Source organism: Ammospiza caudacuta, chromosome 7 (genome assembly GCF_027887145.1).
Source record: "Ammospiza caudacuta isolate bAmmCau1 chromosome 7, bAmmCau1.pri, whole genome shotgun sequence".
NCBI lineage: Eukaryota > Metazoa > Chordata > Aves > Passeriformes > Passerellidae > Ammospiza > Ammospiza caudacuta.
In genome coordinates this window covers 21,960,638-21,977,138 of record NC_080599.1, presented here as the reverse complement: position 1 = coordinate 21,977,138, position 16,501 = coordinate 21,960,638, and the positions used below count along the sequence as shown (strand labels likewise).

Sequence of the window (16,501 nt, the reverse complement as noted above, 5' to 3'; positions counted from 1 at the left end):
TCCATCCATCCATCCATCCATCCATCCAGACATTAGCAGGACACAAAGACAAGTCTAACATCAACCAGACATGATCCAGTCTATACCTGGAGAAGCTAATTTTCCCAGTTCCTCATGATTATAATATTTTAGCCCCACCTGAAATGAGCTGCATGCTCATGACGTTTGTCCCCACAATGCAGGGTGCAGGGCAGCCCACAGCAGCGAGCTGTGTCATATAATAATAATAATAAATAAATAATATGCCAGGCTGATGTCCAGCAGAGAAAAACACAAAGAAAAAGCCAGAAATTCCTCAAACAGCCATCAGCCAGGATTTCATTTAACTCCAGCACCCCCAGCCCCATAAACTCTTATTTCTTGTGGCATGACCCGGCTCTCCCTGGACCGCAGCGTTCCCTCTGTCAGCAGCGTCCCAGCCAGCATTCCAGAGTTTGCTCCCGGTTTCCATCCGTTCCTCACGGGCTTCCCCTGTTGTCGTTGCAGGGCGGGGCTGTCCCGGAGCGTTGCCGCGGGGTGAGAGAATGAAGAAGCCGGCCGGGCAGCAGCAGGATGGGGCGGCAGGACCTGCCCCGTGCTGACGGGCCCCCGCCCATGCTGCCCTGGCCGCTGGCCCTGCTGGCCCTGAGCGCCTGCTGCCGCTGCAGCGCCGTGCCCCAGGGCCATGCAGCCCCCGCCGCGCCCTCCTCTTCCTCCTCATCCTCCTCTCCCTCGGCCCGGCCGCCTCTCGACTGGCTCCTCACCGACCGGGGACCCTTCTACCGAGCCCAGGAGTACGTGGACTTCATGGAGCGCTACCGGCAGGGGTTCACCACCAGGTACAGGATCTACAGGTGAGAGGCTCTGAGGGGCTGGGGGGATGTGGGGGCATGGCAGAGTGGAGGCAGACCCTCTCTAATCCACCTGAGCAGACCCCCATGTTTAGGAGGAGGCTGTCCTTGGGAGGAGGGTGGGAGTGAGATGCTGCTTTTCCAGGGAATGCTCTTGGTGAGGCCAGGCTGGGCTCCAGGCTGTCGAGGTGTCTGCTGGTCAGAGTGACCCCAAGAGAAGTTGAAAAATCTCTTTTCCCAGCCCGGTGCTTGAAGAAGGAGTCAGGGCTCTTCATTTCTCGGTCTCAAGGTTGTTTATTCTATCTTAGCTATAAAAATTCTTTCTCCTGTCCGGCCAAGGTGCGCTCAGCAGGACAGTTCCAGGCACGCTGCCTGCCCCCAGGGTGGTGGTATGTCTTTATACTAAAAACTACATGTACAATGTTTACAATTCCTTCCCAATACCTATCACCTATGTTAGACAGTGAGCTTCTACTCTAAACCAATCTAAAAGTGCAAACATCACACCAAAAGATGGAGGCCAAGAAGAAAAAGAAGGAAAAAGTCTGAACACAACCAGATTCCTTCATCTTGCCCCCTGAACCCCCATTCTAAAAACCCCAAAAACCTATTTTTCACCTTGTGATAAATTCACTATCATTCTACTTAATTTGTCATGGTTTGCAGATCTTCATCTAAGGCTGGTAACTTTCTCCACTGGTCATGATCAAAACCACAGGGGCATTTTGGGCTCTGTGAGCCCCCTGGCAGGGGTCTTGGCTACTCAGGACAGCCAGAGGAATGTCCTGGGTCCTGACACCAGGCAGGATTTGCCCTAAGATGGGAGGGATTTGGTGCTCAGGTTGAGATGGGATCAGCCCTTGTGGCAGGAGGCACAGAGCCCACTGGGCTGGATGGGTCTTGTGTGCTCCAGTCCCTTTGGACATCCTCCACCTATGATCTCCTGCCTTGAGATGGAGGCTGGGGACAGCAGAAGGGGAAGTGTGCATGTGGTGTCCTCCTTCCAGGCCCTTTGGACAAAGATGTTCTCTTGTCCTTTCTCTGTGCACAAAGATTCTCTTTGCCAAATTACTGAACCTGCCTAGACTGGCAGTTCTTTGGGGCTGGGATGCTGCTGGGACTTGAGAAAAGCCACCCTGACTGACCCCCTAGGCATGTCCCCAGTGCCATCAGCCCATGGACTGCTATGGGATGCTGTATACATGGGGGCCAAGGCTGGAGGGGGCTTCTTGCCAGCAGAGAACCAGGTTTGGCAGCAGTGGGGTCCACTCACCACAGCAAAGGCCACCCTGTGACAGCCTCTGTGGGAAACCCACTCCACTCTACCGCCTCCTGTGCCTAACTGGGGCTGTCACCTCTGCCTAATGAGCCCTTTCCCTTCCACTCCCCACCAGTGCTGAGCCCTGGGGGCTTCCAGCAGCAAAGCAAAGCCTGACCAGGGCCTCTTGGGGATGCTGACGTGGGTGCTGGGATCGCAGCCTTGTTATGCAGCCCTGCACCCCCAGGGAGCTCCTCTCCCCTTTCCTGTGTGCTGATGCTGCCATGCCGAGGGAGCTGCGTCCTCCAGGGATGCTGTGGTGACGGTGGTGGGACAGGAAGGAGCAGCCAGAGGGACAGAGCTGGCTCACACCTCCCCAGAGGCAGAGAACCTGCCATCAGCCTTCGGGCCTTGTTTGCCTCTGGGATGGAAGGGGGAAATTGGCACCCCAGCCCCGAGGGAGTGTGTGTGTGCAAGGGGAGAGGCAGCACCCCCCTGCCTCATCCTCAGCCCTGCTACTGGCCCCTGCATCCCATCTTCTGGGCCCAAAGTCATGGTGGGAGGCAACCTGTCATCTGCCAAGCCCAGCAGCTGCTGCTTTGCACCCATCCACTGCTCCCTCCCTCTCCCTGTTTTCCCAGCCAGCCCTGGTGAAACTGTCTGAGAGGCACAGCCTGGTTTTAATTAGAGCCAAATGCCAAAGATTAAGCTGAAATTTGCTGCTGGTTGTTTATGAGGCCATGGGGTTTTGGAGGCAGTGACAGGCTGAGTGGCACATTGACAGCATCTGGGGCTCTGAGGGGACCCACCACATCCCAACACCTCCAGCTTCCCACAAAATGCTGCTGATGTTGAAAACCATGACACCCCCAGATGCTGGATTTTCACTTGGATCTATCTGTAGGCTGGAGGAGGGATGAGCTGCAGGCAGCCCAAAGGGCTGGAAGAGGCTCTAGCCCTGCTCTGGGCTGTGATTAATGCCTTCCGGAGGTGCCGGGTTAATCAATAGTCAGCATCTCCGCTGCTTGTAGCTCTTTATCACCATCGATGGCTTAGGGAGGGACGGTGCTTTTGTCCTGCCTGGATCCATAGCTGGCAGCAGGTCCTTCATTTCCAGTGGGGAGGTCGGGATGATTCTATCCAGAGTTTTCCACCTGTCCTGAATGGAAATCAGGGACATAAGGAAGGAGAGCATGCATGTGTCATGGCCAGACCCACTTCACACCCTCTCCCCACTGCTGCTCTCGTCCCACAGAGAGTTTGCCCGTTGGAAGGTGAATAATCTGGCCTTGGAGAGGAAAGATTTCTTCAGCCTCCCACTTCCCCTGGCCCCCGAATTCATCCGCAACATCCGGCTGCTGGGGCGGCGGCCCAGCGCGCAGCAGATCACCGACAGCCTCATCAAGAAGTATGGGACACACTTCCTGCTGGCTGCCACGCTGGGAGGTGAGCACTGGGCTTCTCAGCCCCTCGCACAGCGAGGGAGGGTGGGAAAAGCAGCACTGCATGGCCAGGAAAGGGAATGGGGGCAGCCCACAGCCTTCCACAAGCATCACATCTCCCCCAGGAGAGGAGTCCCTGACCATTTTCGTGGACAAGCGCAAGCTGAGCCGGAGGGCAGAGCCCGCGGCGGGGGCTGGGAACAGCTCGGGGGTGTCGCTGGAGACCCTGCACCAGCTGGCAGCCTCCTACTTCATCGACAGGGAGAGCACCCTGCGCCGGCTGCACCACATCCAGATCGCCACGGCTGCCATCAAGGTACGAGAGGGGCGAGGAGGGGCCGGCGCCGGGACACGGCAGCCCGGGACTGCCCCGGGGCCCCTCCAGCTGGCCCGACCTGAAACAGCATCCCCCAGAGAGCAGAGAGCCGGGAAAGTTAACACCTTCCATTATTTATGGGAAATTGGGCACGCTAATAAAGGCACATTTTTCAGCGGGCTGCCGCCTGTCAACAAGCTAATTAGCAGATAATTAGTTCTCCTCTCTGACCATCGCCCTGCTACGAGGAGGGGGGCTTGGCCAGCGGGTCAGGGATTATCTGCAGCGCTTTCACCGGGGTAGGGCACCCTGTGTCCCCTCCTGTGTACCCTGACCGCTTCGTGTCCCCATCTTAGGTGACAGAAACACGGACAGGGCCACTGGGCTGCAGCAACTATGACAACCTGGACTCGGTGAGCTCTGTCCTGGTGCAGAGCCCTGAGAACAAAGTGCAGCTCCAAGGTAGGACCGGGCTCGTGGGGATGTGCGGGTGGACAAGTGCTGCCATGGGATGCTTGTGGATGCAGGGGAGGATGCTGGCACGAGATGCTGCTTCTAATTTCAGGGCTGGGGAGGAGAGGGGAGGAAAATAATGAAAGCTGGGCAGGATGAGGTTGTTGCTTGTCTGCCAAGAGGAGCCAAGATCGATGCAGAGCCCAGACAAGCGGCTCCACAGCAAATTGATATGATAATCATGCGAGGGTGGGAGCCCGGCGAGGGGGGAGAGGCTGGTGCCCTCCTCGCCCAGGCGGTGTTTGAGGGGCTCCGTGCGTGCCCTGATGCCCTCGGGGCTGTTCCCTCCGCAGGGCTGCAGACGGTGCTGCCCTCCTACCTGCGGGAGAGGTTCGTGGCCGCCGCCCTCAGCTACATCGCCTGCGGCTCGACGGGGGAGCTGCTGTGCCGCCGCAGCGACTGCCGCTGCCAGTGCCAGCCCGCCTTCCCCCGCTGCAACTGCCCCGAGGCCGACATCCAGGCGCTGGAGAGCAGCCTGGCCCAGCTCGGGCGGGCCTGGGAGAGCCACCACAGCCAGTTTGAGGAGTCAGGTGAGGCTGGCAGACCCCACCGAGCATCTCCTTCCCCTTGAGAGCAGCTCAGGCTGGGTGCTGGCTCTTCTCACCATGAAGAGCTCGGGTGGAGGGAGGTTGCTTTCAGCTCCACCTTCCCTGATGCCATCTCCTTCTCCCCACAGAGGAGTTTCAGGCCCTGGTGAAAAGACTCCCCACGGACCGTTTCCTGAACAGGACAGCCATCTCCCACTTCTGGAGCATGGATCTGGATGTCCAGCACCGCTACCAGCAGCTGGGCACCAGCCTGAAGCTGCTCTCCAGGAAAACCTTCCGGCTCATCCGGCGCCTCTTCAACCTCAGCAAGCGCTGCCACCGCCAGCCTCGCTTCAAGCTGCCCAAGGAGAGGTAGGGTGCCCTGGCAGCCTTGCTGGGACACTGCCCCGTGCCCCAGGGGTGGCACACAGCCAGAGGCCACCTCCCTGTGGCTGCAAGTGGAGAAGCTCCCACCATGGAGGGGGTGAGCAGGGAGCAGGAGCGGCTGTACCAGCTTGGAATGTGGCCCTGAGAGATCAGTTGCAGACCTGAAGGTGAAAAATGGGTTCATGGGGGGGCCACCAGCATAGCAGGAAACCAGCATGAGGTGGGCAGCTGTTCCATCCTTAGGGAAAGTCAGTCACATCCCAAAAGATGCCATCTAAGCCTCTCTTCTGTGTTTCCTGTGCACCAGGTCCCTCCCTTACTGGTGGAGCCGCGCACAGTCGCTGCTGTACTGCAGCGAGACCACCGTGCCTGGGACCTTCCTGGAGGAAAGCCACAGCTGCACCTGTCCCTCAGAGCAGCCCTCCTGCCAGGGCTCCATCCCGTGTGTCTTGGGCGAGGGGCCAGCCTGTGCCAGCTGTGACCAGGACAACAGCACCCGCTGCGGGAGCTGCCACCACGGCTACGCGCTCACCCAGGGCTTCTGCCGCCCCGAGGTGGCCGACTCCCTGGAGCAATACCTGGGGCTGGAGACTGACCTGCAGGACCTGGAGCTCAAGTACCTGCTGCAGAAGCGGGACAGCCGCATCGAGGTGCACTCCATCTTCATCAGCAATGACATGCGCCTGGGCAGCTGGTTCGACCCCTCCTGGAGGAAGCGCATGCTCCTCACCCTCAAGAGCAACAAGTACAAGCCCGGGCTGGTTCATGTCATGCTGGCCCTGTCTCTGCAGATCTGCCTCACCAAGAACAGCACCCTGGAGCCCGTCATGGCCATCTATGTTAACCCCTTTGGGGGAAGCCACTCAGAGAGCTGGTTCATGCCTGTCAACGAGGGCAGCTTCCCAGACTGGGAAAGGACTACCGTAGATGCCTCTGCCCAGTGCCAAAACTGGACCATCACCTTGGGCAACAAGAGGAAGACCTTCTTTGAAACAGTGCACGTCTACTTGCGGAGCCGCATCAAGTCTCTGGATGACAGCTCCAACGAGACAATCTACTACGAGCCCTTGGAGATGTCAGATCCCTCCAAGAACCTGGGCTACATGAAAATCAACAGCTTGCAAGTCTTTGGCTACAGCCTGCCCTTTGAGCCGGACGCTATCCGTGACCTGATCCTCCAGCTGGACTACCCCTACACCCAGGGCTCCCAGGACTCAGCCATGCTGCAGCTGCTGGAGATCAGGGACAGGGTGAACAGGCTCTCACCCCCTGGCAAAATCCGCCTCGACCTCTTCACTTGCTTGCTCCGGCACCGGCTCAAGCTGGCCAACAACGAGGTGGCGAGGATCCAGTCCTCCCTGAGAGCTTTCAATGCCAAGCTGCCCAATGCCCTGGAGCAGGAGACAGGCAAGCTGTGCAGCTAACACAGCTGGCAGTGCTCACACCTCTGCCAGGGGGCTGCCAGGACAGACTGCCTGGGGAGGAGAGAGAAAGAACCGCCCTAAAAATTGAAATCAAGGCCTTACCTTAGTGCCAACTGCGTGCTTCCATGGTACACCCAGCATCTGGCCAAAGAGACACAGGGCTCGGGCGGATGGAGGATGCCAGTGGGACTGAGGAGGAGGAGGGATGGCTCATGGCATTGTGAACTGGCCCCGAGTGTGGGGACGATGCCACTGTGGCTGGGGAGGTGTGCCAGCGGCCCAGGGGGTGTGGCTTGCCCAGAGGCAGATGCTGGTCCCACCAGAGCAGGTGCTGAACCCACCCTAAGGATCCCCCAGCAGCGGCCTCCTTGCCACCCCAACTTTTGTAGTCTTTTTAAGAGGTTTCTACTGGCACCTTTGCATCCCCCATGATCCATCCTGCAGCCGTGGCCTCGCACACGGTGCTGCTGGGGGCCCACAGCACAGGCCCTGCAGACCCAGCAGGTCCCCCCTGGGGCCTCTCCATGAGCACCTCGTGTCTGCTGCCGTGCCGAGGCACCGTCTCACCCCTTGCCTGGAAGGACCTGGCACCTGCCCAGGGATGCTGCCATCACAGACACCCTCGGAGACCTCTGGGCCAAGGTTCCCTACACAACAGAAAAACCAACAAAAAAACCCCACTCTACTGCAAAAGAAAGAAAAAGAAAATGTTTTATTTATGTATTTATTTATTTGGTTTGTTTGGGACAGGTTTTTTTTAAGCCTATTCATTTGGGGAGTGTCATTTCTTGTCAGTGGCTCCAGCCAAGAGACATCTTAGTAAAATGTATCTGTTTAATATATTTTTTAAAAAATGCCTTTTTTGAGCAAAAGAGCAACCAAAACCAACTGAGATTAAAAAAAAAAAAAAAAAGAAAGAAAAGAACAGAACAGTTACTGTCATCCCTAGCCCTGGCTTTCCCTGTGCTGTGTGGCTCCCCTCCCTCCTTCCCGGTGCTGCTGTGCTGGGTGCCTGACTGGAATGTCAAGCAGTGGAGCTGCCCGGCTATCAGATGGGAATGTCGGGAGCCCAGACAAGCAGAGCTCACTGCTCCAGTGCCTGCCCTCATCCCTTGGCCAAGGATGAGGCAGAGAGAGGAAGGAGCAGACCCTGTGACCGCAGGGATCCCCAAGGGAGGCGTGCAGACAGAGGGGATGGTGCAGGGAAAGGAGAGGGGTGGGAGAAGTGAATCAGTGTGCAGGTCTGAGGCCGCCTTCTAATCCTCCACAGCTGGCAAAACTTGTCTGCTTGGATGCTGCAAAGGCAGTGGAAACCTGAACTCATCCATCCTGCTCCTGTCACCCACCTCTCCCCCATCCTCGGGCTGGGCAGATAAAGAGATAAGCAGGAGGAAAATAACACCAGGAGAGATAAAGAGACAGACAAGAGGAAAATAAAACAGGGATAGATAAACCATACTTGCTATTTATATTCCCTGTCTAATCTATCAATCCATCAGGCTGGCTATTGTGGTTATAGCAGCCCTCAATCTGTCACCTAGACTTCTATTTTCCACACATCTGTCTTCCTTTGCCCACCTCTCCTCTCTCTCCCAGTCCTAAAGGGAAAAAAATCAGGCAATTAAACACACCAGGAGGAAATGAAAAGTCAAAGCGATCCTCTGGGCTCCCCAGGCAGAGCTGGCAGACATCAGCCTGAGGATGGGGAGGGCACAGGCATGAGGGCCAGCAGTGCTCCTGAGCAGGCAGGGCTGCCAGCAGGATTCCCAGCTAGAGAAGTTATTTTGGCTTCTGCTGAACATATTCCATCACTTCTTGGTTGTCCACAGCAGCTGTGGCTGTCCCATCCCTGGAAGTGTCCAAGGCCAGGTTGGATGAGGCTTTGGTCTACTGGAAGGTATCCCTGCCTGTGGAAGGTCAGAACCAGATGAGATTTAAGGTGTTTTCTAACCCAAACCATTCTGGGGTTCTCCCCATCATCCTGTGGGCCATGTGTCAGGCTAACATTCCTCAACTCCATCCCATCTCCTATAGATAGAGCACTTCCTACCATATTTTTTGGTGCCCTGAACCAGTCCCACATCCTAAACCCAGGTCAACATGAATGCAAGAGTTGTTGGGATGACTGGCAGCACCTCAAGGTACCCATCAAGGGATGCACCCTGCACTTCTCTGGCTTTGTGTAGGCTCCAGATGGAGCCAAGTGATGCCCTAACAGTCCCATGTGTGAGGAGGGAGGTGGATGAAGGCCATTTACTTTTAATTTGATGCAAAAAAGCACTGCAGGGAGTAAGGGGAGGCAGGCAGCTGGAAGGATGAGCCACCAGCTCTTTGCATCTTCAGCAGTTGCCTCTCCTCTCTCCACAGCCTCCCAGCAATATCCATAATCTATTGCCCAAAAGCACCAAGTTTGGCCCAAATTGCCAATTAATTCCCTTTAGGAATGAGGCTGTGCATGGCACTCCAAGGCTGGCAGCTGGCACAACCCTGTCTCAGCAAAAAGCACTTCCCATGGGGAGGCAGACAAGACCTTGGGCACCCACCCCCAAACCATGGGGCTGCACCCCCTCTTTAACTCAGAGAAACAGAGTTGGTTCCTTAAATTTGGCTGCTGAATTGCTGTATTTTGGGAGAGAAATGCTTCCACCTTTTTGGGGATGTGTGTGAGTTAAAGGAAGAGCAGCAGCAGCAGCAGCAGCATGCCCTGGGAGGGACTGCCAGGCTGTGTGGGAATCTCAGGTGGAAGCAGCCAGGTCCTCCCATCCCTGCCCAGCAATTAAGGCACTCAGTGGAGGCGATTAAGAGGACGAGGTTAATAACTGGAGGTCAGCATTTGATTACCTTGCAGTGCTTTCCCTGCACAGAACAGTGCTGATGGCAGCAGGGCTGGCTGGAGAGCTGGGATCTGGCCTCAGGATGGGAACAGCCAGCCTGAACCAGGAATTCAGCACCAAACCCATCAGGTTTTAACAACTCCTGTGTTTGAGGTTGTCCCTTTCTAGGCTCTGTGTTTATATGAGATTCTCTGCCGTATGAAAGCCATAAAATGGCCTTTAAATAACAAGCTGAGCTCTTCACTTGCTTGACTGCAGACACTCTGGTTCCCTCCAGACACGTTTGTTCGGCAGCTCTGCCAGGGAAAAGGAGGCCAGGGAAGGGCCAGGATGTTTCACCCCCAGCCCAGGCAGCAGCATGGGGTTACCTGCACCGCTCTCCCAGGGCAGAGAGAGATCATGGCCCTCAGGCTGGGGCTGGTCCTGCCTCCATCTGCCACCCTGAGACAGCCAGGGATGGGCTGTGATGGGCTGCACCTGAGCAAACAGCTCCACCTTTGTAACCCACACCCTTTTCCCCTCCTGCCTTCACCCTTTGAGCCTCCAGCCCTGTGTGCCATCAAGTGGTGGCCCAAGGGCACCTCTGAATCAGACTGGGCCCAAACAGCAAGGCCAGCTTTGCCATGGAGAGAGGCTGTGAGCCTAACTCTGTATTCTTGCTCCATCCTGCCTCAGTTTACCCCTGTGGCTCGCAGCTAACACTCTGCCAGCCTGGCACAGAAGAACGTGGATGCACAGGAATGAAAACATCCCAGGGGAGGAGGGAGGGTTGGGAGACCTCCAGGTAACACACTGGAGCTGGCAGGAACTCTCCTGCTTTGCATGCAAACAGCACACTGGTGCAGATGTTGCTTTTAAAGCATCCCCCTGGTCTCTGGCTTTGGGCTGCAGGATGGGCAGGAGGAGGGAATCGGTTTGTCTTGGCAGGAAGCTGCAGGCTGAGCATTTTGCCCAGGGCTCCTGTGGCTCTGTTAGCCACAGCAGGCAGCTGCCAGCAGATCTGCTCTGTGTTTGACAGCATTGCTGGGGGAGGCAGGAGATGCCAAGCTGCCCTCTCTGCCCCAGCACAGCTCTGGCTCCTTCCTCACAACTCAGTCACCACAGAGATGCTCCTGGGCACACATGGGATCACCTCTCACTCTCCCAATAGCCCAGCAGATGGTGGGATGTGATCCCTGGGAAGCTGGCACCCCTAAGTTGGGCAGCACTGTGACCCAGAGCTGCCCTGCCAGCACCAGCCCATGGAAACTTGCCATCATTCTCTCCACATGCCAGGCTTGTGCATTGGTGGGGTTTGCCACCAGCCCCCCTGTTTCCCCTGGCTCTCCAAAGCCCAGTGACATCTGCATGGCCAAGAGGCAACCCAAAACCTCACTGGCTCCTTTTTAGCCTCATCTTTTTGTTTTCCCTCCTCCTTCTCCTGCCAAGCTCAGAAGTGCAGTCAAGGTGGCAAATTAGCACCAGAGCCTCGTTAATTGGCAGGCAGGAGCCTTCTCCTGCTGTTTGGGCTGTCATCAGCTGTTTCAGCACATTTTCAGCTTCTTTCTCTCAGTCTCTTTCTCCCCTTTGCCAATGCTGGGCTGTTTTTCCTCTCTGCCATCTCTTTCAAAGCCACTGAGGGCTCTCATCCCCCCATGCCATGCTCCCTGGTGTTTTCTCTCCAGAGAGGATTTAGAGGGTCTGTGGTGAATGGCCACTTCTGAAGGAGAAGGGGGGGAAATTCACAACCTCCTGAAATGGTGGTGACCTTAGCTTCTTCCTCCCTCTTCCTCCTCCTCTTCCTCCTCCTGCCACTGTTCCTGAAGGAGGCAGAACAATCAGCACAGAGCAACAGGGAGGTTTCTGCAAGCCCAGGCATGCAGGAGATGTCCCAGCCACCCTCCTGTGTCCCCACTAGGAGCTCAGTGAGAGCCTGGGGTGACTCCAGCTGGTGGGGACCTCAGGAAGCCCCAGTCCCAGTTCTTCAACTCCCGTCTTCCCTCGCCACCAACTCCTCCTTAAGCAAAGATCAGAAAGCACAACCTCAGCATAACCTCAGCCACCCAACCCCACTGCCTCCCTGAGTGCCCTCAGCCACTCCCAGCTCCTGAGGAGAACCTGGAGACCTCTTCAGACACCACCAAATGAAGTCTCTTCACTGCACCCCATTCTGCAAGTGGAAAAATTTGCAAGGACCAGGAATGGCAATGGCAAATTGCTTTCTCCTCCTCTGGGCTCTGCTCCTGGACCAAGGGTTGAGACGGGCAAAATTTGGTGGACAATGGGATGAAATTCAGAGGGATTTTCCTGTTGGATGGAATAAAATCCCAAAATAATCTGCAAGACAAACCTTTTGCTCCTACTGCACATGCCAAGAGTGGAGACTGACTGGTTGGAAAGAAAGAAGGAGAAAAATCAGTCAAATTATTTTTAAAACTGCTCTCCCAGCCTACAGGCATCCTCTTCTCTGTACACAAACCCTCCTGGGATACACAAACCCTCCCAGCCCATCTGCCTCAAAAAATCAGCTACATCAGTTACCTCCTTCCAGCTTTTCCCTTGAAGTGATTCCCTGCAATGGCTCCTCACCCTTCCCTTGCCCCTGGTGGTATTGATCCACTCAGGAAGATGGGAGTTGCAGGAAATAAAGGGTCTCAAGGGCCCATTTCTCCACCTGTAGCCCATTTGATCGCTGGGAGAGCCCACACCACCAGGATTTATCTCCCACCTTGGTTTCCCAAGCTACTTTCTATGGCTGTTTCCCCAACATAACAGTAAAAAAATGTGGCACATAAACCACCCCAAATGGTGTCCAGGGATGTGATATCCTATAAATCCCAGGAGGCTGCTGGGAGGAGAGTGTTGTTTGGATCAGGCCTGCTCCATTCAAGTCATCTCCTCACTGGCCATAGACCAGGGGGCTCTTCCAAAGCCCACAGAGCTGCTGGAGAGAGATTCCTTCTCTCCTGAGACTTGGCAGTGGTGTTGGGAGCCACACTCTCAGAAAGGCTCCTGGGGGAACAGAATCAGTGATTACCCAAATTAGTTTCTAATAGCTTTTATCTCCTAATTTCTACTTTGTCAAGTGCTAAAATCCATTAATAATCAAGAGACCATGTGGAAAAACATTTAATATCCCAGCTGCCAAGAGCTCCCACCCTGTCACACTCCAACACAGCTACAGAAGAGGAGGAAAAAAATAAAATATGATTTTTTTTAATCTTGAATCCAACTCTCCAGTTAAACTGTCTCCTGCTTTTGCTGATCAGTGAGACAAATCCATGTATGGAGCAGTAGATCCTGCACTTCCCTCTTGCTCCTCTCCTGCCCTTGCTGGACAAAGGGTGCCTCATCACTGAGTTGGTTCCTTCCTAGAGGGACCCAAAGGTTGGTGGCCAAGGTTTGTAACACCCTGGATTCATCCTGTACCTGGTGCTTCCCATCCAAATGAAGGGAGGGATAAGCATGTCCACACAGTCCTCCATGGGCTGAGGCTGGGGTAGATCATTTCCACTCTCTACCAAAACACTGCAGCCCTTCATTCCACCCCCATCCCCTTCAAGTCTCTCAGCTTTATTCATTCCTTATCTTGGCCTTGCAGAGCTGACCTCAGCCCTCCAGCCACAGCTCTCCCTGCTCAGGTGGAAATCCACCCACAGCCCTCCCTGCTCAGGTGGAAATCCACTTCCCTGCTCAGGTGGAAGCCCACCCCCACCTTGCTTCATTTTGCATCATCCCCCCTCTCCTAATCACCTGTTTGAACAGTTTAATGGGCTTCTAATAAAATATTGCATTTCTGAAGCTCCCTGTGATGGAATAATTCCCCCCAGCATGCCCAGAGGGATGCACACAACCCCTGCACAGCATTGCCCATGGCTTTTTGTGGCTGGGCTGCTTCCCCGGCAGCAGCAGCCTGGAAAGAGGAGGGAATACAGCCCTGCACCCACCCCAGAGGTTGTTGCAACAGCAGAGGTGGGCACAGGGATCCAGGGGGCACAGCCAGAGGTGAGCTTTGGGCAGGAGTGCCAGAGGGTTCCAGGCACCCTGGGGACAAAAGCTGGGAGCAAGGAAGGAACTGGGATGTTCTGCATGAGTGGGTGGCTGTGGGAGCTGCTGGGAGCAGGGAGGATAGAGGAGGCTGAGCAGGGTCAGTGCCTGCACCACCCCACATCCCAACAGTGTGGCTTTCAATCCCAGAGCCAGGCTGGGTGTGGGACAGGCTGGTTTAAAGATCAGTTCTGTCCAACATCCCCTGGCCGCACCACATTGCTCCTTCCTCTCTTGCCAAGAGGATGGTGGCCTGATGAAGGACATTGAGGTGCTTTTCTTAGCAGCTTAACCATTGCTCAGAGGCTGAATCAAGAGTGACTGAGCCAGTACAGCAAACCCAGTATCCCCACAGAACCAGTAAATCCTCATCTCCACCTGAATGGGCTGCCCAAGGCCTGATGGGGACTTGCAGACCCTGTCCTGAGCCCCAAAAATGCCTCAAAGAGCCCAGGCTCAGGTGCTGGCCTCACAGAGTGAGCAGATGGAGCCCTGCCAGGCAGGATCTGGACTTTGTCAGTCCCTCAGTGACCCTCCTGGTGAAGGCTGGGACAGCACTGCCACCATGCACACTCATCCCTGCTTCCTTCCCCAGCTCTCAGCAAGGCTCAGTGCCTGCTTATGGATTTTATGGATTTATTTGTGTTTTGCTGTTGGCTCACACATCATTAAAGAGCTGCTGTGATGTTGGCACCCATTGACAGCTGCTCTGTGGTCACATCCACACATGGACTCAAAGGATGTGGACTCCTCCATGGAAACCCCTCCAGGGATGTGCAGCCTCACCCAGGAGCAAACCCTGTGCAGGCTTTTTTACAAAGTGGTGGAATCCACATCATCTAATCAGGGGGTCATGGGATGCTGGGATGGGATCCCAATGCTTTTCCAGGTCTTTGCCCCTACCCAAGAGAGATTTAGTTGCTGGGGGTGGGGTGTAGTAAGGTCACAAACTGAAATATATCCAGACACATACAGTACATAAAACTACAGTCTGTTTCCCCTCTAATTGGTAATAAATGTAAATGTTTAGTTATGCCTGGCTTGGGAGCTATGAAAAGCACATCTGGCTGGCTGGTTTTCCTGCCTGCCATCTGTAGCTGAAAGGAAAAGCAAGAGGTGCATGTGTGAGCACCTGAGGAAGGCAGCAGTGGCAGAGAGGGAGCAGGAGAGAGGAGGAGGAGGATTGTTGGAGCAGGCTGGTGTCAGAGGGTGGTTTCTGGTTTCCCTGTTTATGGGGACCTCCAGGTTTTGCATCTCTGCTCGATTCTTCCTCCTCTCCCAGGTAATGCAACCCACAAAGGAATGGCCCATGCATTCCAGAGCTGCTGACACAGAATTCCCTGGCACTGATGGGGAGACAAAGCCAGAAAGCCCCTGGAGGTCTCCTCCTGGCCATTAATTACCATTAACCAGAAGCTCTGATCTGGTCAAAGCTGAGCAGTGCTTTGTGCATCCCTTCAAACAACACAAAGCCCTTGCAGCTGAAACAGCCAGACCAAGCTGGCAAGGAAGGGATGCTCTGTCCCCCCTGCCCGTGTCCCAGAGCCATCCTTAGGTCCATAAAACCCAACCTGCAGCACCATCCCCACCAGTTAAAGGCTGGGAGGAAACCACTGATCCAAAGAAGAAAATGCAGAGCTTTAAAAACTTTCTCAGCGCCAAGACCCCAGGGCTGGAGAAGTTTGCAGAGCTGAGAAAGCTAATGAGCACAGAAAAGCAGGTCTGGTGCAGAATTAACACAGGGGGGAGTGTAGATTCCCCCCTTCCCTGCACCTGCTTTCCTGCCCTCTCCCAGAACCTGCTCCAGCCTCGCAGCAGCGCCACCATCCCCATTCCCAGCTGGACTCACACCTGCCCCATCCCAGCGGGATTCTGGCACCCAGCAGCCTTCCTCCTCCTCCTCCTCCTCCTCCTCTGCCCGCCCGCTTCACTCTTATTCTGGCAGCACCGCCTCTTACTTTGAAGCAGCTTTTCTTGGAGCAGCAGCCTCGCTTCCCGGCCGTCCCCAAAGAGCCCGCGAGTGCTGCTCTCCCTCGTCCCTCCTCCCGCCTTGATCAAGGCTGAAGGCTGGAATCCAAGTGCATTGATCAAAGCGGCTTCTCCGGGCGAGATTCTCTGGCAAGGAAAAGCAATGGTTCCTGAGGAGCTGCTCCAAGGGCCGGCGGCTCCTTGCCAGGAGGGGAGAAGGATTTCACACACCCAGGGCAGGCTGGCAAAGGGGTTTCACTGCCCGGAGAGGCTGCCACAGCACAGAGGGTGCTGCCTGCTCCCCAGGGACTTGGGGCTGAGCAGCAGCCAGATATCCTAATTCTGAGCTCTCCTGGGGAAAGATGCAACTGCATGTGGCTGGGACAGAGACGAATAACGCCAAGGTCTTTTGCCTCAAGACAAAAGCCCCCATTCCACCCTTAAAGCAGCTTAGACTGAGTGCACAGAGTGCCTTGAAGAGCAGGGGGCTGGCAGGCCCTGGCAGCAGCCCCTGGTTCTGTGCCAAGCCATGGGGCCGCGTGCCAGGTGCTGGTGCCAAGGTGAAAGCGGAGAGATCAGGCAGCCAGATGGCATCCTCCACCAAAACAACCATGGACACAAAGCATCCTCCACCAAAACAACCATGGACACAAAGCATCCTCCCACAGAAACAACCATGGACACAAAGCATCCTCCACCAAAACAACCATGGACACAAAGCATCCTCCACCAAAACAACCACAGGACACAGAACAGCTCATCTGCCATCAAGGGCTGGAGCTGGCCCCAGTGTGGCCCCAGGAGGGCATCCCAGGAGGGGAGGGGGCAGCAGGAGCAGGGGCAAAGCCCTGTGTAACTCAAGCAAATCCATTTGCACCCACAAACACCCTTCGAAACACTGGGACAGGCCCTCCTGAGAGGTCACACTGGCCCCCAGTTACTGGGGACACCCCCTGCCAAGCTGGCAGGCAGCTGG

The 16,501-nt window shown here is 55.6% G+C and overlaps 1 protein-coding gene across 1 annotated transcript; it reads left to right on the top strand.

Moving 5' to 3' along the window:
• The first annotated feature begins 552 nt into the window (after positions 1 to 552).
• On the top strand, positions 553 to 6,734 carry BRINP2 (BMP/retinoic acid inducible neural specific 2). Its single transcript, XM_058808818.1, has 7 exons — positions 553 to 833; positions 3,344 to 3,534; positions 3,656 to 3,846; positions 4,203 to 4,308; positions 4,653 to 4,889; positions 5,036 to 5,258; positions 5,581 to 6,734. Exons 1-7 carry the CDS (start codon positions 553 to 555, stop codon positions 6,695 to 6,697), a joined length of 2,346 nt encoding a protein of 781 aa, XP_058664801.1. The 3' UTR covers positions 6,698 to 6,734.
• Positions 6,735 to 16,501: the final 9,767 nt, after the last annotated feature.